Source organism: Podarcis liolepis (assembly GCF_965112155.1).
Source record: "Podarcis liolepis genome assembly, chromosome: 4".
NCBI classification, from domain to species: Eukaryota; Metazoa; Chordata; class Lepidosauria; order Squamata; family Lacertidae; genus Podarcis; species Podarcis liolepis.
In genome coordinates, this window is record NC_139558.1 from 96529973 (window position 1) to 96551999 (window position 22027).

Sequence of the window (22027 nt, forward strand, 5' to 3'; positions counted from 1 at the left end):
AAGTCTGCCTGCACTGGAGATCAGCTGCCAGAAACCACAGGAGGGGGAGAGCGCTGATGCTCTCAGGCCCTGCTTGCGGGCTTTCCTCAAGCAGCTAGTTGGCCGCTGCGAAAGCAGGATGCCGTACCAGGTAGTCTAACCTGGCAGGACTTTACTTAGCTTCTTATAACTCGCTCCCTTTTTACACCCCCAGAGCCCTGTCAGATCGAAGTGCGGCTCCTGCTGGCGTATGGTTCGGATCGAAACAAAACATCCGCGAGGCTCTCGCGCACCACCTGGGGAGACAGTCTGGATCTGCCCCCTCAGGCCGAGAATGGCATCGAGGGAACCATCCCTTTCAGCAAGCCGGTCAAAGTTTACATCATGCCCAAGCCAGCCAGGCGGTGATGGCTGCCTTTTAAGGACCCTTTTTTATTGATAGGATTCCTGCGGGAGATCTGAGACCTTTCTAGCTCGGTTGGCACATGCACACGGAAGATCAAGGTGGGACTGCAGTGCAAGGGCTGGAAATCACGCTTAAAATCGAGCGGTTTTGTCTTCAAAATGTTTCCTGGCTGGCAGAAATTGAGACGCCCCTGGATTGAATCGACCACCAAACTTGCTTCCCATCTGACTGATCGTCAGAGCTGCTGCGAATACACAGAAGGCTTTCTGGGTGCCCCGGTGCTGCTAAGGGGTTCGCGAGAAGCGTCCTCAGCCATGCCAAGGACTCTTCCACACTTTCCAAAACTCACAGAGGCCACAGGCTGGCTTCCGATTGAGGAGGAAACACATGGCTGGCAGGATGTTGTGGGCAGGGACTCAGCAACAGCCAAGGGCTCCTGGCATCCTCTATTGAGAAAAGTCCCGGACCCGATTATTTCTCTGTGCCTGCTGTATATATATATATTAAATTGGACGGGGCATTTCTTTTCCTATGGGCTGATAACTGTCTACAGCAGTCGTCCTTGAGAACAACTCCCTTATCTTAAAAGTGTGGTTCATAGCCTCTCCTGCCGTTGGGACCACCATTAATTTATTCAAGGCTCTCCGGTTTTTTAACATATGCCACTGTGCCTCGCAATGTACTGTATTTTTCACTCTATAGGACGCACCGGACCATAGGACGCACCTTGTTTTAGAGGGGGAGAACAAGAAAAAAAAAATCTCCCCCTCTCTGCTCAGCGCCCCTTCAGCGAAGCGGCAGGAGAAACGGAGCCCCTTCCATTTCTCCTCCCGCTTGGCTGAAGGGGTGCTGCGCAGCTCTCCCTCTCTGCTGAAGCCAGGAGAGTCTTGCTCTCCTGGCTTCAGCAAAAGGAACCCGGAGGCTTCGGAGCGCAGCATGAGTTCCCGCTGCGCTCCAAACGCTTCAGGCAGCTATCCCTGAAGCCTGGAGCTCTCCCTCTGCGCTTCGGAGGCTTTGCGTTGCTATCGCTGAAGCCAAGGAGCCTGCATTCGCTCCATAGGATGCACACACATTTCCCCCTAATTTTTGGAGGGGGAAAGGTGCGTCCTATAGAGCGAAAAATACAGTAGCTGGTGCCTGCTGCAAGCCACATCCCTTTGGTTAGCTGTGCAATTTTGGTTATTTTATAAATGCATTTAAGTAATAATAAACATCTGCACCCACTTATCCAGTTATGGAACGGACTAGCAGTTTAAATAGTGGGGGTCTCTGGTCAGGCAGGTTGACCCCGATACCTGAAGGCATAAATGGACATGTTATTCCCACATCCCCAGAGCAGACTCCCACTCTACCATTGACTTAAAACAGTGTTTCTCAAACTTGGGTCCCCAGAGGCTGTTGGACTACAACTCCCATCATCCCTGACCACTGGTCTTGCCAGCTAGGGATGATGGGAGTTGGGTCCCCAGCTGTAGTTGGACTACAAATTTGAGACAGACAGACTTAAAACTTCCCCTGCTGGTCAACTGCATGTGCTACTACACTGCGACAAAAAACATGTCCTTAAAAAATTTGGAGCGAATGTGTGATGTTGCCTGAAGCCAAATATCCCCAATACTGCAGTCCTGCGCAGCTCTGCATTAAAGAAACCTCACAATGGGCGGCCTATGGCTTGATTAGCTTCCTGATCTTGCCTGTCTGCCCAGAGCTGCAAGACTCTAGACCATTTGTCTAACTGGCGGAAATTCAGCAGGTGGGGAGGATGCGAGTCGTTGAAATTAATGTCCATTGCTAACTTAGATCCACAAACTTCATTGGGTGTCCTCTATGAGTTAGGACCAGCATTGGAAACAGCCCATTGAAGTCATTTCTGCACCAGGTAAAGCAAATTTTAGCCCCCCCCAATCCTGTCCCTTATTTTGCCCGACCAAAGGTGGCAATGCCATGTTTGCGGGTTTCTAGACAGGCCGTTGGCCTGATCCTGCAGGACTCTTTAATGTTCAGGAATCCTGAATTGAAATTGCAAGGCACTCTTGGCCGTGTGGCTTCACGACTGCTGCCCACTTTTAAACCTTTTGACTCCTAGGCTAGTGAAATTCAGCATTCGTGGTTTTGTTTTGAAAGCTTTCAAGACTTGGCACACAGCGATGCATACAGACTGCCTGCTGACCCAAAAGTGCTCTCTTTTATTCACATGAAGGCACAAGACGGTTGAAAGGGAGAGGTGGCTTCATCTCTCTAAGCAGGCTTTGCCAACCTGGTGCCCGCAGACAGCCTCACAGGGGCTTATGGGAGCTGCAACCCAAATCATCTGGGGGACACCAAGTTGGGGAAGTTTGCTTTAGCAGGTGGAATGGAAGACCCCACCCACTTTGACCCCTTTGCTGGCCAAAGCGTTGTACTCTTTCACAGCTTTTTCCGTCTGCAGGACCAGTACATCAATTCCATGGCTCTTCAGGTAGTCCACGGTGGATGACGGCACCTTGAGAAATCGGGAAGAGAAAAGAGTCAGAGAGGAGTCTCTTCTTGCACACAAGCTGTAACTTCATTGCTAACATGCATAAAACCCAGTTAGCGGCTCCCTTTCTCTTTTTTATACTTTGAAATACACACAGCGACCGTTTTGCGCTCATCCAATTGATTCACAACTGCCAATGTGCAAGTCCTTTTTAGGGCTGGGCAATATATCAATATATTGTCCCAAACCAGCCTGAAGTCCCTATCGTAATATCAGTTTCATAATTTTGGGCCTGGCAATATACAGTGGTACCTCTGGTTAAGAACTTAATTCGTTCTGGAGGTCTGTTCTTAACCTGAAACTGTTCTTAACCTGAAGCACCACTTTAGCTAATGGGGCCTCCTGCCGCTACCGCCACGCCGCCAGAGCCCGATTTCTGTTCTCATCCTGAAGCAAAGTTCTTAACCCGAGGTAATATTTCTAGGTTAGCGGAGTCTGTAACCTGAAGCGTATGTAACCCGAGGTACCACTGTATCGTGTATCATGATGTGTGTGTGTGCTATGCAAAAATCACAATGTGGGAAAAACCGTGAACCCAAGCCGATGCTTCTCTCGATTCCTGCAGCCCCTGTGAACTGCCGACTCAGCTCTCCCCCTGCCTCCTGCAGGGAGCACAAATCACAAGAGCAGGTGTTGGCTGAAATCACGATGCAGGAAAAACCATGAAGCCAGCTGATGCCTCTGCATAGTGCCATCCTTATTTCAGACATCGTGATATACAGTCGTATCTTGGAAGTCAAACAGAATCTGTTCCGGAAGTCCGTTTGACTTCCGAAATGTTAACAAACCAAAACGTGGCTTCTGATTGGCTGCAGGAAGCTCCTGCAGCCAATTGGAAGCCCCGTTGGATGTTCGGCTTCCAAAAGAACATTCAAAAACTGCAACACTCACTTCCGGGTTTCGATCGTCCGGGAGCTGGAACGTTCGACTCCCAAGGCGTTCAGGAGCCAAGGCACGACTGTACGTACAGTGGTACCTCCAGTTGTGAATGGGATCCTTTCCAGAGGTCCGGCTGGATCCCGAGGTTTTCGCAACCGGAGGAGAAGCAGTAGACCGCTTCTGCGCATGCGTGCGCGGAGAAACACTTTTGGGTTGTATCAGTATACTGCGATGTTTAGCTGATGATATATTGCGATGCTGAAAACCAGATAGCACCCATCCCCTAGTCCCTTTGGACCTGGAGTGGGGCAGAACCCCTGTCGACCGAAATGGTTGCCACATGTATGCATAAATCACACTTCACATAAATAAATGACTTTCAAGTCTAATGTTTCCAAAATTTGCAAAAAACCAACCACATTACTTTCAACATACTTTGTGCCATAAAACATGCTGTTCCTCTTAGGAATCAAATCTGTCCAGTCTCTTGTCAGTTTCAGCTAGTTCAAGACATTCCCTTAGCCATTCCCACATAGCTGGAACCTGGGCATCGTTTTGAACCCAGGCTAGCTGTCAGAGTTAGCTGCACTGGTATTAAGGTAAAAGGTAAAGGGACCCCTGACCATTAGGTCCAGTCGTGGCTGACTCTGGGGTTGCGGCGCCCATCTCACTTTATTGGCCGAGGGAGCCGGCGTACAGCTTCCAGGTCATGTGGCCAGCATGACTAAGCCACTTCTGGCGAACCAGAACAGCACATGGAAACGCCGTTTACCTTCCCGTCGGAGTGGTACCTATTGATCTACTTGCACTTGATGTGCTTTCGAACTGCTAGGTGGGCAGGAGCAGGGACCGAGCAACGGGAGCTCACCCAATCGCGGAGATTCGAACCGCTGACCTTCTGATCAGCAAGCCCTAGGCTCTGTGGTTTAACCCACAGCTCCACCCGCGTCCCTGCACTGGTATTAAACACCTCCTGAAAACTCTTAGTTTTATTTACCTATAAATTTTTTTTATATACCACTGTATCATAAAAATATATTGCAGTGACTTACAACAATATTAAAGCATAAGACCAAACAATAAAATCATAAATCCTGCTGCCTGGTCTTCGTTGAAGATCTTAGCTGGTGTTCAGGGAAGACGTTTCCCTGCATGTCAGCTATGCAAGTCCTGCTGCCCCTCCAGGGTGCTCTCAATATATGCAATTTCAGTTACAGACAGGGAGACCTGGAACATAATCAGGGGTTCCCTGTATTATTCATGAATAAATCTAGAATAATACGTAAAGGTAAAGGGACCCCTGACCATTAGGTCCAGTCGTGGCCAACTCTGGGGTTGCGGCGCTCATCTCGCTTTATTGGCCGAGGGAGCCGGCGTACAGCTTCCGGGTCATGTTGCCAGCATGACTAAGCCGCTTCTGGGGAACCAGAGCAGTGCACGGAAACGCTGTTTACCTTCCTGCTGGAACAGTACCTATTTACAGTGGTGCCTCGCAAGACGAAATTAATTCGTTCCGCAATTCTCTTCGTCTTGCGGTTTTTTCGTCTTGCGATGCACGGTTTCCCATAGGAATGCATTGAAAATCAATTAATGCGTTCCTAGGGAAACCACCTTCAGACCAGGTCCGGGGACAGTCTGTCCCCGGACCTCTTCTGAAGGCTGGGGGGGGGGACAAGGGCTTTTCTTCCCACCCCCAGCATTTTAAAAAACCCTGGGACAGCGGAGGACTTCTCCGCTGTGCGGGGCTATCTTAAAATGCTGGCGAGCGGCATTTTAAAATCGCTCCGGACAGCGGAGGACTTCTCCGCTGTCCGGGGCGATTTAAAAGCCCCTGGGAAGGCAGGCAGGGGGGACAAAGACTTTCGCCCCCTGCCCGCCTTCAGAAGGTGTTCCCGCCCCCCGCCCCACTTCGGAACAGCTTTCCGAAGTGGGGCGGATGGGGCAGGTGTCCCGCCCCCCCCGCCCCACTTCGGAACAGTTTTCCGAAGTGGGGCGGCGGGGCCAGGTGTTCCAGCCCCCCCTCCCCACTTCGGAACAGCTTTCCGAAGTGGGGCGGCGGGGCCAGGTGTCCCCGCCCCCCGCCCCACTTCGGAACAGCTTTCCGAAGTGGGGCGGCGGGGCCAGGTGTCCCCGCCCCCCCCGCCCCACTTCGGAACAGCTTTCCGAAGTGGGGCGGCGGGGCCAGGTGTCCCCGCCCCCCGCCCCACTTCGGAACAGCTTTCCGAAGTGGGGCGGCGGGGGCGGGTGTCCCTGCCTGCCCGCCCCACTTCGGAACAGCTTTCCGAAGTGGGGCGGCGGGGGCGGGTGTCCCCGCCTGCCCGCCCCACTTCGGAACAGCTTTCCGAAGTGGGGCGGCGGGGCCGGGTGTCCCCGCCCCCCCCCCGCCCCACTTCGGAACAGCTTTCCGAAGTGGGGCGGCGGGGCCAGGTGTCCCCGCCCCCCGCCCCACTTCGGAACAGCTTTCCGAAGTGGGGCGGCGGGGGCGGGTGTCCCCGCCCCCCGCCCCACTTCGGAACAGCTTTCCGAAGTGGGGCGGCGGGGGCGGGTGTCCCCGCCTGCCCGCCCCACTTCGGAACAGCTTTCCGAAGTGGGGCGGCGGGGCCGGGTGTCCCCGCCCCCCGCCCCACTTCGGAACAGCTTTCCGAAGTGGGGCGGCGGGGGCGGGTGTCCCCGCCTGCCCGCCCCACTTCGGAACAGCTTTCCGAAGTGGGGCGGCGGGGCCGGGTGTCCCCGCCCCCCCCCGCCCCACTTCGGAACAGCTTTCCTAAGTGGGGCGGCGGGGCCAGGTTTCCCCGCCGCCCGCCCCACTTCGGAACAGCTTTCCGAAGTGGGGCGGCGGGGGCGGGTGTCCCCGCCTGCCCGCCCCACTTCGGAACAGCTTTCCGAAGTGGGGCGGCGGGGGCAGGTGTTCCCCCGAGCGCTTCTAAAGGCGGGCGGCTGGGAGGGAATCCCTTGGCCCCCCGCTGGACTTCCCGAAGCTCTTTTGAAGTCCGGCGGGGGTCCAAGGGATTCCTTCCCAGCGGATCTCTCTGCCAGCAGCGGCAGCTCTGCCGCTGCTGGCGGAGACTTGCCGGCATCCCGAAGCCTGTGCGCAGCGCGCCCAGGCTTCGCGGATCTCTCTGCCAGCAGCGGCAGCTCTGCCGCTGCTGGCGGAGACTTGCCGGCATCCCGAAGCCTGCGCGCAGCGCGCCCAGGCTTCGCGGATCTCTCTGCCAGCAGCGGCAGCTCTGCCGCTGCTGGCGGAGACTTGCCGGCATCCCGAAGCCTGTGCGCAGCGCGCCCAGGCTTCGCGGATCTCTCTGCCAGCAGCGGCAGCTCTGCCGCTGCTGGCGGAGACTTGCCGGCATGCCGAAGCCTGCGCGCAGCGCGCCCAGGCTTCGCGGATCTCTCTGCCAGCAGCGGCAGCTCTGCCGCTGCTGGCGGAGACTTGCCGGCATCCCGAAGCCTGCGCGCAGCGCGCCCAGGCTTCGCGGATCTCTCTGCCAGCAGCGGCAGCTCTGCCGCTGCTGGCGGAGACTTGCCGGCATCCCGAAGCCTGCGCGCAGCGCGCCCAGGCTTCGCGGATCTCTCTGCCAGCAGCGGCAGCTCTGCCGCTGCTGGCGGAGACTTGCCGGCATCCCGAAGCCTGGGCGCAGCGCGCCCAGGCTTCGCGGATCTCTCTGCCAGCAGCGGCAGCTCTGCCGCTGCTGGCGGAGACTTGCCGGCATCCCGAAGCCTGCGCGCAGCGCGCCCAGGCTTCGCGGATCTCTCTGCCAGCAGCGGCAGCTCTGCCGCTGCTGGCGGAGACTTGCCGGCATCCCGAAGCCTGCGCGCAGCGCGCCCAGGCTTCGCGGATCTCTCTGCCAGCAGCGGCAGCTCTGCCGCTGCTGGCGGAGACTTGCCGGCATACCGAAGCCTGCGCGCAGCGCGCCCAGGCTTCGCGGATCTCTCTGCCAGCAGCGGCAGCTCTGCCGCTGCTGGCGGAGACTTGCCGGCATCCCGAAGCCTGCGCGCAGCGCGCCCAGGCTTCGCGGATCTCTCTGCCAGCAGCGGCAGCTCTGCCGCTGCTGGCGGAGACTTGCCGGCATCCCGAAGCCTGCGCGCAGCGCGCCCAGGCTTCGCGGATCTCTCTGCCAGCAGCGGCAGCTCTGCCGCTGCTGGCGGAGACTTGCCGGCATGCCGAAGCCTGCGCGCAGCGCGCCCAGGCTTCGCGGATCTCTCCTGCCTTCAAAAGCCGTCCGGGATAGCAGGAAGCGCTTCCCTGCTATCCCGGACTGCTTTTAAAATGCTGGCCCTGGGGAGCAAAGCCTTTTGGCCCCCGCCAGCCTTCCTGGACCTCTTCTGAAGGCCGGAGGGGGGGGAAAGGCTTTGCTCCCCACCTCTAGCATTTAAAAGAGGTCCCCGGAGATTTCCCTATGGGCTTTCGTCTTGCGATGCAAGCCCATAGGGGAATTCGTCTTGCGAGGCAAATCGCGGACGAAAAAACCTTTCGTCTAGCGAGTTTTTTGTCTTGCGAGGCATTCGTCTTGCGGGGCACTACTGTATCTACTTGCACTTTGATGTGCTTTCGAACTGCTAGGTTGGCAGGAGCAGAACCGAGCAACAGGAGCTCACCCTGTCACGGGGATTCGAACCGCCAACTTTGTGATCGGCAAGTCCTAGACTCTGTGGTTTAGACCACAGCGCCACCCGCGTCCCTAGAATAATACTCAGCTAGTGTCAATTGGCTGGCAATAGAATGCTATGCAGGACTTCCAATAATAGGTGCTGGAATGTCACCATACCCCCCACTGGATTCTGAATTTTGCAACCAGACCCCCAGTCCCACCAAGCCTAGCAAAAGTACCTGCAAGGCTTCGCTCATGCCACGGCCAATCACTAACGTCTCGGCGCCCTTCCGAACAACTTCTTCCACATCTGCGGGCTGCACACCTGGAACATGCTGCATTTGGAAGTAAAGGGAAAGGCGTTAAATAATAAGGCTCTGTTCCGCCTTGGTTAAACCCCACCTGGAGCCCTGTGTCCAGTTCTGGGCGCCACAATTTAAGAAGGATGTTGACAAGCTGGAAGGTGTGCAGAGGAGGGTGACCAAGATAATCAAGGGTCTGGAAACCAAGCCTTGGGAGGAACGGTTGAAGGAGTTGGGTATGAAGAGTGGCGCATACTCTGGTTATCTCTCGCTTGGACTACTGCAATGCGCTCTATGTGGGGCTACCTTTGAAGGTGACCCAGAAACTACAACTAATCCAGAATGTGGCAGCTAGACTGGTGACTGGGAGCGGCCTCCGAGACCACATAACACCGGTCTTGAAAGACCTGGCACCCAGTACTTTTCCGAGCACAATTCAAAGTGTTGGTGCTGACCTTGAAAGCCCTAAACGGCCTCAGTCCAGTATACCTGAAGGAGCGTCTCCACCCCCATCGTTCAGCCCAGACACTGACGTCCAGCGCCAAGGGCCTTCTGGCAGTTTCCTCCCTGTGAGAAGTCAAGTTACAGGGAACCAGGCAGAGGGCCTTCTCGGTGGTGGTGCCTGCCCTGTGGAACGCCCTCCCACCAGATGTCAAAGAGAAAAACAACTACCAGACTATTAGAAGATATCTGAAGGCAGCCCTGTTTAGGGAAGCTTTTAATGTTTAATAGATTATTGTATTTTAACATTCTGTTGAAAGCCGCCCAGAATGGCTGGGGAAACCCAGCCAGATGGGCAGGGTATAAATAAATTATTATTATTATTATTAGCCTTCTTCAAATATCTAAAGAACTGTCACGTGGAAGATGGAACGAGCTTATTTTCTGCCCTGGAGGGAAGTTATAAGAAAGGAGATTTTTTTACTCAACATTAAGAACTTTATGAGGGTAAGAGATGTTTTGGTATACTAAGGCAGACATCTGATCACTGCAGATGGTGACAGCAGTCACAAAATGACAAGACACTTGATTCTTGGGAGAAGCGATGACAAACCTAGACATCATCTTTAAAAGCAGACATCCCCTTGCCGACAAAGGTTCGTATAGTTAAAGCTATGGTTTTCCCAGTAGCAATGTATGGAAGTGAGAGCTGGACCCTAAAGAAGGCTGATCGCCGAAGAATTGATGCTTTTGAATTATGGTGCAGGAGGAGACTCTTGAGAGTCCCATGGACTGCAAGAAGATCAAACCTCTCCATTCTGAAGGAAATCAGCCCTGAGTGCTCACTGGAAGGACAGATCCTGAAGCTGAGGCTCCAAGACTTTGGCCACCTCATGAGAAGAGAAGACTCCCTGGAAAAGACCCTGGTGTTGGGAAAGATGGAGGGCACAAGGAGAAGGGGACGACAGAGGACGAGATGGCTGGACAGTGTTCTCGAAGCTACGAACATGAGTTTGACCAAACTGCGGGAGGCAGTGGAAGACAGGAATGCCTGGCGTGCTCTGGTCCAGGGGGTCACGAAGAGTCGGACACGACTAAACGACAGCAACAAAGGCAGACAGACATGTCCTTTTCATTTCAGTTGTTACTTCTGCTAAACTTGAAGTTGCAATTCGTAACTTAAATCTGCATAATAAGTGGACGGCTGGCAGCCATCCACGGTCTGTGAAGTTTGCAGACAAGACGTTTGCACACAATGCACAGCTGTTCCAAATAGACTTCCGAGCATTTGCCAGACTATTTTTAGCTTCCGACAGAAGCTTCGCAGCGTTTTTTGTTTCGTAACTGCCCCGCAGCCTAAGAACCTCTGGCTTCTGTCCAAATGGGCGGTTCCATTCAAGGTACAGGTAGGCATCATTGACAATTTATCCGCCTCCCATATAAGGCCTTTTTGTGGTCAAGTATTTTCCCCTAACCTGCTAAGGCTGGACCGCAGTTGTGAAAGGGGTAAATTCACTTGGTTTAACCCAGCTGGTGACAGATTATCTTTGCAATGGGCAACATGGAAGAAGACAGGCATGCAGGATAATTCAGATTGTGATTTGCCTGGCAGGCGGAAGGAGGGAGAGAGAGGTTTTTCTTCCCCGTAGCTTTTAAAAAAAAAAAGCCCACCCCCAAACACTCTGGAACACTTTTAATGGTTGGTCACATGACAACCTCAACAAAAAGAAAAAGGAGGTCTGGGTTTACTGTAATTACAATAATTGGCTGGTTGAAAGGTTCTGCAGCCAGCAAGGAACGCTCTGGAAACAGCGGTGCCGTGAAAGAGGAAGAAAAAGAGGATTTTATTTCCAGGCAGCACAAAAGACCTGATGTTTGTGTGTATGTGGGGGGTGTGTGTGTGTGTGATGTTTTAGCAAAACAGTATTTTTATTTTCTTTTACAGGGAGAAAGGGGTGGGGAAGAACCCAGATCTTTTAGAAAATAGGACCTTGAGGTGAGCTGTAGTGGGCACCTCAAGTTGGAACTGATTAGTGTCGAGTGAAGGGGCAGAAGAAGATAATTGGGTTTATGAGAGCTGCGGCAGCTGAGGTTTCTTTTTTAAAAAATTATTTAAAGTAAAAATAGTAGCTGCTGTGAAAACAGGGAGAAAATTCCCTTCCTCTATCCTTCACCCCCACCGCTGCAAAGGTCTATTGTTTTAGATGAAACCCACAGCACATTAGGGCAGTTCATAAAAAACTTTTTTTTAAAAAAAATGCCTGCTCCAAAGGTCTTATCTTACTAAACTAGAGAATATATAGCTATATCTGAAATTTCATGCATATCAGTTAATATCTTGACCCTGCTCCACTGAATGGAAATTTCAGCCTTCATGACATAGGAAAACGCCCAAGTAAACAGCTATTTTCGCCTGGCTTTCCATTTGAACTTAGCCTGATCTTTTATTCCCCTTCCTTCCCTCCCTCTCCTCTTTTTATGAAGATTACCCGCTCTGGGATCCCACAGCTAATTCTCCCCTGGTCTCCTCGCTGGCCCAAATAGGACTAATTTAGCCAGCTAGCCCTGGTGATCATCTAATGCTTATTGGATGGATTTCCCCCCTAAATTGATTTTTGAATTCTGAATTTATTGTTATTCACATTTTATACTGTAATTTAAGCTGTTTTTGTTGCATCAATTGCTTTAAATTTGTTGTTAGCCGCCCTGAGCCCGGTTTTCTGAACCGGGAAAGGCGGGGTATAACGTTTTTTTTTATTATATTATCATTATTTTCGTGGAGGAGGGTCAAGATATTAACTGATATGCATGGATTTTCAGATATAGCTATATAATCCATAGTGTTGTAAGATAAGACTTTTGGAGCAGGCATTTTCGGGGGGGGGGAGTTTTTTTATGAAACACCCTACAGCACATAGAGCAGATTTCTTCGCTCCCAGCATGCAATATTCAATAACTATGTAGGCCCTGAGAATTAGAAAGGGAGATTTTTGGGAGGAAGGAAACTGAGGCATGGGAGGCGGGAAATGGAATGAAGTAGAACCCCCCCTCCAAGTGAGATCGCCCCCCCCCAAACAGCTCTTAATGTCTGAAAGCCATGAATCTGTCTAATCCCCTTTTAAGACCATCCAAGTTTGTGGCCACCGCTGCCTCCTGTGGAAGAGAGTTCCGCAGTCTAACAAGGTGCTGCACAAAGAAGAATTTTTTCCCTCTATCCTGAATCTTCCAACATTCAGCTTCATTGGATATTCACAATTTCTAGCACAAAGAGGGGGAAAACCTTCTCTTCCCACTTTCTCCATGCCATGTTGCCATTTCATAAATTCCAGCCAGGTCGACAAATACCTGCCTTTTCTCTAAACTCAAAGGCCCAAATGCCTCAAACTTTTCTCAGTGGGGAGTCACTCCACCCGCTTTGGCTGCCCTTTTCTGAACCTCTTCCAAAGACTTGGCTACATTAGCAAAAACAAAGCGTTATAAACGTGTTACAACACTGCGACACCAGATGGCGCTGTAGAGCTGAAATTGGAACTCTATGAAAACAGGGTTTTTTCAGAGCGTTTTCAGAGCGTTTTTTTATAGCTGTGTAGCTACAGCCCAAGTCTACAATACTCAAGTGGCCCCCCAGATAACTAAGAAGAGGGTGAGCAAAGGCACGTACGTCAGTTCCCGTCTCTCTCCAGTCCCAAGTCCGACTACCCCCAGGCCAGACTTTACAGTCCTTGTAAGTCGTGGAACAGCCTTTGACAGTCATCCGGCCCCAAGAGAGAGAAGCGATTTCAGGAGAAGACATCTTCAGATGGATTTTGACGGTCTGAAAGATAAGAGAGTGAACATGAGGACAGCCTAACAGTGCTGTAACAGTGGTTTTAGGTATGTGTGTGTGTGTGTGTGTGTATATATACACAGTGGTACCTCGGGTTACATACGCTTCAGGTTACAGACTCCGCTAACCCAGAAATAGTGCTTCAGGTTAAGAACTTTGTTTCAGGATGAGAACGGAAATCTTGCAGTGGTGGTGCAGCAGCAGCGGGAGGTACCCGAGGTACTGTGTGTGTGTGTGTGTGTGTGTGTGTGTGTGTGTGTGTGTGTATTTCTGCTTTACAATTTAAAGTATTCATTTAACATCCTTAAGATGTAGATATCTTAAGGATATCTTCCCTTCTCGTTCCATGGTTCATTTTACATATCATAAATCCCTGCATATTTTACATAAACTAAACCATTCAGTACTCCATTATTGCATCCATCAAAACTTATTTACACCGTTGAATTTATCTTAATGCTGCCAGCATTTTCAGCTGTACAGAATTATTTCCCATATATTCAATAAACGTTTCCTAATCTTCTCTGCATGTATGTTCTTCTTGTTCTCTTGTTCTGCATGTTAAGTCTGTGAGTTTGGCATATTCTGTCAACTTCAGTTGCCATTCTTTTTTGGTTGGAACCTCGTTCGTTTTCCATTTTGGGGCTAAGAAAACACAGGCTGCAGTAGCGGCATACATAAATAACCTTTTTCGAAACCCTGGGAATTTCTGTCTGAATTATCCCCAATCAGAAAGGACTCTGTTTTGAGGGGGAGAAAGTACTTTAACATTTCCCCCCCCCCCCCCAATTCATTATGGATCATTTCCCAACCTAACTGTGGTTTTAAAAGCCATCAAGAAAAGGTAGTGGACTCTTCTGAGGGTGTCTGAGCGAGGGAGCCATTCCCTATTGGACGATCCCCATTTTCAGGTAAAGGGTTTGACCCCAAAATCATTATGGGATATAGTCTAATCCAGGAGTGGCCAACTTCCAGGAGACTGCGATCTACACACAGAGTTATAAACTGGCAGTGGTTGACCCCCTTTTGGGGGGTTCAGGTCAAAGTTGTTGAGCATGTTTTAGGAAGGAGGAAAGCCCCGTTTTTTGTGAGTTAAAGGCAAAGTTGTTGATTTTTTTTTAGGGAAGAAGGGGAACAGGCACTCACCAACAGATCAGTATACTCCGCCTTCCATTCTGCAGATCATGGAGGGTGGGCCATGGGGGCAGGCAGGATTATAATTCAATAATGGAAAGGGACCCAGCAATCAACCGTGATCTACCAAAACCTCCCGGGGATCTAACAGTAGATCTTAGATGCATAAAATGTTTAGGGGTATGCGTCCTCCTGCGTCCCCCCAGAAAAAAACACACACTGGGTATAGGTAAAGTTAAAAGATAAAGGACCCCAGGATGGTTATGTCCAGTCAAAGGTGACTATGGGGTGCGGCGCTCATCTTGCTTTCAGGCTGAGGGAGCCGGCGTTTGTCCACAGACAGCTTTCTGGGTCCTGTGGCCAGCAGGACTAAATTGCTTCCGGCGCAATGGAACACCGTTGACGGAAACCAGAGCGCACGGAAATGCTGTTTGCCTTCCCACCGGAGTGGTACCTATTTATCTACTTGCGCTGTTGTGCTTTTGAACTGCTAGGTTGGCTGGGACAGAGCAACAGGACCTCACCCCGTTGCAGGGATTCGAACCCTCAACCTTCTGATCGGCAAGCCCACAAGGCTCAGTGGTTTAGACCACTGTGCCACCCGTGTCCCTATGATATGGTTGAACCAATTGTCTAATCTGGTATCCCTCCACTTCCTATGTACCCTCTATATTCCATTGTCTAACTGCTCTTGCCATTAAGCTATTTTTAGGGAAGAGGAAAGCCCCGTTTTTTGAGGGTGCAGGCTGTAACTGTTGAGCTTTTTTGGGGGAGCTCATGATCTATCAGTGATCTACCACAGACGTCCAATGATCTACTGATAGATCATGATCTACCTGTTGGACGTGCCTGGTCTAATCAATCCACACCTGTGAAGATGTGGGCGTTCTTATTACGCTAAAGCTGGGGTGGGAAGCCTCTGGCTCAATGACCAAATGCAGCCTCGCCAGTTCTCTCTCTCTGAACTCGGTGGCTCTCTTTCAGCCACATAGCCCCATTGGTCCTCCAGAGGAGTGTTTTTGCCTGGCTGGACTGTGTCCTCAAACTCTGATGAGGCTTCTCGCTTGCCAGGTGAAATATACTCAGAGTCGCAAAGTGATTTCATGCTCTTTATTCAGCTCATAGTGGTGAGGAGGAATGAATGGAAGTCCCCTCATAGTATCTGCTTTATATACATTATTTACACAATGGGCTGCACATGATTGGCTAATTCCGGAATTCTACTGTAAGCCAATCAGGTTGTGGATTCACTTCTATCTGGAGCAGGATTGGGTGGTTCCTGCCAACCAATCATGCTGCTGCATTGTTCTAGGACCAATCAGACTGCTGCATTCTGAATCCTATTGTTCTAGGACCAATCAGACTGCTGCATTTTGGATCCTATTGTTCTAGGACCAATCAGACTGCTTCAGTTTGGATCCTATTCAACTCAGTACATAACACCAGGAGTGTGTGTACAGAAACTAACACACTATGCAAAGGACAGAAGTATCTGCAAGAGTAAACGGCAAGAGAAAATGATGAGTGGCAGGAGGGAGATGCTGAGTGTCGAAGCAAGGATTCTTCAGCATCAACTTCATTGACTTGGTCATGTTGTTCGGATGCCCGATTATCGCCTTGCAAGGCAACTACTCTATTCCTAACTTAAGAATGGAAAGCGTAATGCCGGTGGACAACAAAAGAGGTTTAAAGACGCTCTCAAGGAAAACCTAAAAAAATGTAGCATAAACACCGACAGCTGGGACAGTGGCAGAGCTTTATGCTCCGGCACCAGGGGGTGGGGGCAGAGAGCAGGCGTGGGAGTGGCACAACACCTGTGGGAGCGTGGCGCCCAGCATGGGTGGGGGGCAGCCGCGATGGCACCCCCACCCCCCTCTTCTTCTGCCAGTGAGCTGGGAAACACTGGCCTGCGAGCGCTCCAATTGGAGAACAGCCTTTACCAAAGGTGTCATGGGCTTTGAAGACTCTCGAACTCAGGACGAAAGGGAGAAATGTGCCAAGAGGAAGGCACATTTGGCAAACCCTCACTATGATCAACTCCTGCCCGGAAACCTGTGTCCCCACTGTGGAAGGACGTGTGGATCTAGACTTGGTCTCCGCAGTCACCTACGGTACCGCTCCGGCGGGAAGGTAAATGGTGTTTCCGTGCGCTGCTCTGGTTCGCCAGAAGCGGCTTAGTCATGCTGGCCACATGACCTGGAAGCTGTACGCCAGCTCCCTCGGGCAATAAAGCGAGATGAGCGCCGCAACCCTAGAGTTGTTCGCAACTTGACTTAACGGTCAGGGATCCCTTTACCTTTACCTTTTAAGGGTGCTAAGAGCTACAATTCCCAGAATAGTCTGGGAAAACAGATTGATTGTTAAACCACTTGGGGAACTGTAGCCCTGTGAGGGGAACAGGGGTCACCTTGGAACTCTCAGCATCCTTAAACTAAAGTTCCCAGGATTCTTTGAGGGGAAGCCATTACTTTTAAAGTGGTACGATACTGCTTTAAGTGCAGATGGGGCACAACTCTTCCAAGCGCGGCATAACTGTATGTGTAGTGCCTTGCCAATCTCTCTGGAACCGACTTCCGCTGAATGTTAGCAGTTGCTCGAAGCATCGCCACTTGCTCTTCCGCAATGCTTACATAAATAAAAGCGATTTCTATTCCACGCCAAGCGGCAGGAAAGGCAGCCAAACCCCAATGCTCAGAGCGGCTCAGAGCTCTTGCTTCAGCTAAATCTGGAGTCTCGGTCCAAGATGCGTCTTACTACACACCCCTACGGTACTTTAAATTGTTCAGGTTTTTCTTCCGATAAATCCTTTGCAAGGAGATCACTGCCGCCATTAAAACAACCACAACTCACCTCCCTCTCTTCCTTCATATATAAGTGAAGTCTTGGATTAACAGATATTTCCCCCCCCCAGCAGGAATGCCTGGTGACAGGGGCACAAAGGATCAAATAACGCAAGGCTAACCTTTCAACCTCGCTCCCCGCCTTATCGCCAAGAGAAGACTCCAACACGCTGCTTCAAAATGCCAAGCCAAGAAGAATCAGCGCTAAGGGTCTGGACGCATCAAAGATTGCCTGCCCACCCAGCATGAGAAAAGTGTATTTTCCCTCGCTCTTCCCCCCACGCTGCCAAACTAATGAGCAAGAACCATCAGTGGCCCCCATTAGGGTGTACTGCATACTTAATCCTGTGGACACAAAAGCAGAATGTAGCAATCATTTTTTTTAAAAAGACACAGGTTTGGTGGCAAAAGAGCAGGGATAACAGCTAAGCTTTAATTTAAAACAACGACAACACTCGTTTTTTTAGTAGAGGTGCAACTGGAACCTATGGTTTAGTATTGGAAAAGGTCCGGAAACTGCTGCTGGTTCAAGCTAGGACTGGAAGAGTATTAAAAGTCCATTTCTTGACCCAATTGAAAGGCCTACTTCTGACACATCCATTTACACACATCCAACCTCACTTTAACCTCTGCAAGGCTGCTCAGAAAGGAATGAAGCCCTCATGGCTGAAGGTTTCCTATTCACCCTGTAAGGCCTTAAACGGCTCAGGAGCAAGTTATCTGAAATGGTGCCTCTTTCTGCTTATGTCAACCCGAACCTTAAGATCCTCTTTGGAGGAATTGCTCCAAATGTTGCTCCTGTGTAATGAAGTGCATTGCTATGAAGAAGGGGGCTTTTGGGTTCCAGCTCCGTTGGTGCACTCTTGATCGCCTTTCTGGAGCCAGGTAAAGACTTTTAAATTCACGCAGGGTTTTTAAGTTGCTGTTTTAACGTTCTGTTGTGGTTTAGCGTAGTAGTTTCCTGCTCTGTGAACAAGTCGTTTCAAGCCTAGGATCACGTGTTCCCCACTGCACAACAGCAGGAAGAGATTGAAGGTTTCTGCTTATGATGTCAAACTAACCACAGTTCCCTGTGACATCCAAACTCAGGAAACTGTGAGTTGTTTACCAACCAAGATCTGAAACCACCAATCAAATGTGTTTTGTTCTAACCAAATCAGCTTTATGTAAAGCACAGTTTCCTGTGTTTGGGTGTCAAGGGCAATTGTGATTAGATTAAAACCAGAATAGGGCATCTGTGGACTCTCACATCCAATGTGCGAAAGAGAAGGAGAATACAGTGGTACCTCGGGTTACAGACGCTTCAGGTTACAGACTCCGCTAACCCAGAAATAGTACCTTGTGTTAAGAACTTTGCTTCAGGATGAGAACAGAAATCGTGCTCCGGCAGCGAGGCAGCAGCAGGAGGCCCCGATAGCTAAAGTGGTGCTTCAGGTTAAGAACAGTTTCAGGTTAAGAACGGCCTCCGGAACGAATTAAGTACTTAACTCGAGGTACCACTGTACAAGCATGTAAAAGCCCAAGGTTCATTGCGGGCCTCTCACAAAGTAACAAACTGTCATTTCCTGTAGACTGAGAACGGGAAAACCATGTCCATAACCAAAAGATAGGATATAAATTAAAATAAGTAAGGCTGGCAAATAGACCACACCTTTGGCACCACTGCTGCACGCCCTTTGCACAGAGTATCAGAAGCAGTGCAAGAACCTTCTACCCTCCTTTTAATCAAACAGACTGAAGGGGCCTTTCTAAAGGACCAGTTCTAGATAGATAAGATATTTATTTACATCAGACCTGGGCCTTTGCAACTTGAGTAACATACACAAACATGCCATAGGAGCCAACTCCAGGGCTCTGTGGATGCTTGGGCACCCAAAATAATATAATTGTGGGGACCGGGCACCCACAGAGTCAACGAGAAAAGCCGGCAGGCGGCAGCAGCACTGCCTCTGAGAAAGAAGTTCAGTTCCACCCTCTGCAGCCAGCCAGTGAAGAACCCTTTTGTAGTACAATTGGTACACAAAATATGAACATAAGAACACCAATATCCCTATTGTTATCATCAATAATTACCCATCCTTCACCCTAAGGTTCCAGGTTGGGTTAAAGAACTTACAATCATAAGAATTTATTTTTTTTTTATTTATTTATTAAATTTATATGCCGCCCTATAACCCGTAGAATAAGGCGGGTCCTTAAAAATATACACCTCAAGTGTCAAAAACCAGGGTAAAGCGGTGCATCTCAGCATTCGCTGGAAGCTGCATTATGAAGGTGCCAGACACACCTCAGTGGGGAGTTCCACAGCTTAGGGGCCACCACAGAGAAGGCCCTCACGCAGACCGCCATCCCCCAACGCCTCCGAGGGTAGAGGGACTACCAAGAGGGGCCCCTCTGCCGATTTTAGCACCCATGAGGGACTGTAGGGAAGGAGGTGGCCTTTCAATCATTTAGGGCTTGAGTCATTTAGGGCTTTAAACACAAACCTGAGCACCTTAAATTGGGCCCGGAAATGAATTAGCAATCAGTATAGCTGTTTTAAAACTGAGGTTACACGAGATCTAAACGGAACCCCAGCCAGTGATCTGGCTGTTGCATTTTGGACCAACTGAGGTTTCTGCGAGGTTTAGGGAAGGCAGCCCTGTTTAGGAAAGTTTTTAACGACTAATGCTTTAATGTCTTTTTAACCTTCTGTTGGAAGCCACCCAGTGGCTGGGGAAACCCAGCCAGATGGGCGGGGTAGAAATAATAAATTATTATTATAGTTAAACAGATAAAATTGCCGGACTCAAATTAGAGTTTTAAAATTATATGAACGAAAGCTCACCTTATTTCAGGTAGTCCAGTTCCATGGGCCGCTGAGATGTGAAAACCTTTTACAGATTAACCATTATGTGGTAGAAGCTTCGGATGTACATAGTACAGTTTACATATATGCACCTATCGAGGATAATGCTTCTATTGAAGTGGACTCTGGCCGGTGAAAGCTTATACCCCGCAATAAAATGTGATAACCTTTAAGAGGTGCCACAAAGCTTACAATGAAGACACATAGCGTAACCCTGAATGTGTTTACTCAGAAGTTCAGCAAGACTTACTCCATGGTTATCTATTTCCTAAAGTGTAGCTTGAAGTTTGTTACAGGTAGGTAGCCGTGCTGGTCTGCCGTAGTCGAAACAAAATAAAAAAATTCCTTCCAGTAGCACCTTACAGACCAACTAAGTTTGTTATTGGTATGAGCTTTGGTATCTGAAGAAGTGTGCATGCACATGAAAGCTCATACCAATTACAAACTTAGTTGGTCTCTAAGGTGCTACTGGAAGGAATTTTTTTGTTTTGAAGTTTGTTAGTGATGCAAGCCTCTTTGCCATTTTCTTTTCCATGTATAAAAGAAAGATGGCTTTGAGCAGTTGTTGAGGGGGAAAAGGGCCTTCTCTGTGGCTGCTCCCAGACTTTGGAGCTTCTTCCTTAACGATGATAAGACTTGCTATACTTCTGCTAGCAGGTGGAGAATTTCTTGTCCCAAAAGGCTTTGGGGAACTGAGTGCTTTTAAAGAAAGGGCTTGTGCCATGCTGTTTTTGCTGTGATCGTTTGTATGGTTTTGATAGGACTAAAACCATATACACACACAAAAACCTATCTAGTGATGTGAGGTGAGAATATTCTCTGCTAGAAAATTCTCCGGAGAAAATTCTCCACAAATTGTAAATTCTGTGTTGTCTACACAGCTGCTTTAAATGTACACACCTCATTAACCGAGAATATTCTCGAGAGTATTCTTCAAAAGATTATTCTTGAGAATTTAACATCACTGCTCCTATCAATGTTAAGATTGTTTTTTGCCTAAATTTGTAGTGGTTCTTATTTTTGCCTGTAAGCCGCCTTGGTTCCCTATCGTGGGGGGCGGGGAAAGGCAGTGTATAAATATTTATTTATCTACCGTATTTTTTGCTCTATAAGACTCACTTTTTTCCTCCTAAAAAGTAAGGGGAAATGTGTGTGCGTCTTATGGAGCGAATGCAGGCTGCGCAGCTATCCCAGAAGCCAGAACAGCAAGAGGGATCGCTGCTTTCACTGCGCAGCGATCCCTCTTGCTGCTCTGGCTTCTGAGATTCAGAATATTTTTTTCTTGTTTTCCTCCTCCCAAAACTAGGTGCGTCTTGTGGTCTGGTGCGTCTTATAGAGCGAAAAATACGGTAAATTTAAATTTAAACAAATATTTATTTGTTCATTCACAAAATGTATACGCCACCTTTAAAAAAACCAAACACTTCAGAGTGGTTTACAAAAGTGAAAACAGACAAAATCAAGAAAAACTCGCAGAAAAATTCAAGAAAATAATAATAATAATAATAATAATAATAATAGCAGCACTATAGACTAACTCTCTAAGTCTTATTCATGTTTGTCTCTGAGGTGCCACAAAGCGCTTTAGAAAGAATTAAGTGAAGTTATGAATCGAGAGGTTTCTTCACGCCCCGCCCCCCGCGGGATCTCAGGTAAATATCCCATTAAATCCTCCCTCCGAACACCCAAGGGGTGCATGGAAATGAGCCGTCCCATTTATCCTCCCGCAGAACCACTCTCACTGCAGCGCCAGCGGTAATTTCACCCCCACCCCCCGCACACAGTGGTCCAGTCCGCTCCCCTCCAAACCTTACCTGCGCTGACCAACAACCTGCCTTTCCTCCCCTCCCTGCCTTCCCCTGGCGGGACGCGCCCTCTGCCGCCCGTCATTGGACGCAGTCGCTATACAGACACGGCCCGCGCCCACTGAAAAGCTTCCTCACGCCCACTTCTCCCCTTCCGCCACGCCTCCCTTTTCTGAGGCGCTACAGCCGCTTTCCTCCCCCCCCCCTTTTATTATTATTATTATGGCCGCCACACACCTTTCCCAAGCCTCCGCCGCGATTGGCCGGGGCGGCGTTCTATCCCCGCCCCCGCTCCTCACTCACTCGCCCGCCCTCCCTCTCCAACCCCGGCAGCCCGCCCCCTCGGCAGCCTCGTTTTGGTTCCTGCGTTCCCTCAGCCACAGGGAAAACAAGCGCGGGTTTCCTAGAAGGGGCCCGGGCCGCTCTTTCCCCCAGCGTCCTCCTTCTCTTGGAGCGAACCGTC

General features: G+C 50.0%; 2 protein-coding genes and 1 long non-coding RNA gene across 6 annotated transcripts in view; 2 read left to right on the forward strand and 1 right to left on the reverse strand.

The window, feature by feature from the left end:
* INTS4 (integrator complex subunit 4) overlaps positions 1-928 on the forward strand; it is a 42007-nt gene extending 41079 nt beyond the window's left edge. The window contains exon 23 of the mRNA XM_083499360.1: positions 194-928. Coding sequence (XP_083355486.1) covers positions 194-387 — 194 coding nt within the window. The 3' untranslated portion in view covers positions 388-928. The remainder of the gene's footprint in view (positions 1-193) is intronic.
* Positions 929-2551: 1623 nt separating this feature from the next.
* On the reverse strand, positions 2552-21901 carry AAMDC (adipogenesis associated Mth938 domain containing). Of its 4 annotated transcripts, none has more exons than XM_083500080.1 (4): positions 21802-21901; positions 12773-12925; positions 8608-8703; positions 2552-2867 (listed from the first exon to the last, which is right to left on the reverse strand). In XM_083500080.1, the coding sequence occupies exons 2-4, from the start codon at positions 12902-12904 to the stop codon at positions 2727-2729; spliced, it is 369 nt and encodes a 122-aa protein (XP_083356206.1). In that variant the 5' UTR covers positions 12905-12925; positions 21802-21901; the 3' UTR covers positions 2552-2726. The 4 variants fall into 4 exon arrangements, with proteins under 4 accessions (XP_083356206.1, XP_083356205.1, XP_083356207.1 ...); XM_083500079.1 differs by lacking the exon at positions 21802-21901 and adding an exon at positions 21574-21698; XM_083500081.1 differs by lacking the exon at positions 21802-21901 and adding an exon at positions 19739-19761.
* Positions 2874-4168, forward strand: LOC310705450. The gene is made up of 2 exons (XR_014525295.1): positions 2874-3118; positions 3150-4168. It is a non-coding gene; the product is annotated as an uncharacterized lncRNA (long non-coding RNA).
* Positions 21902-22027: the final 126 nt, after the last annotated feature.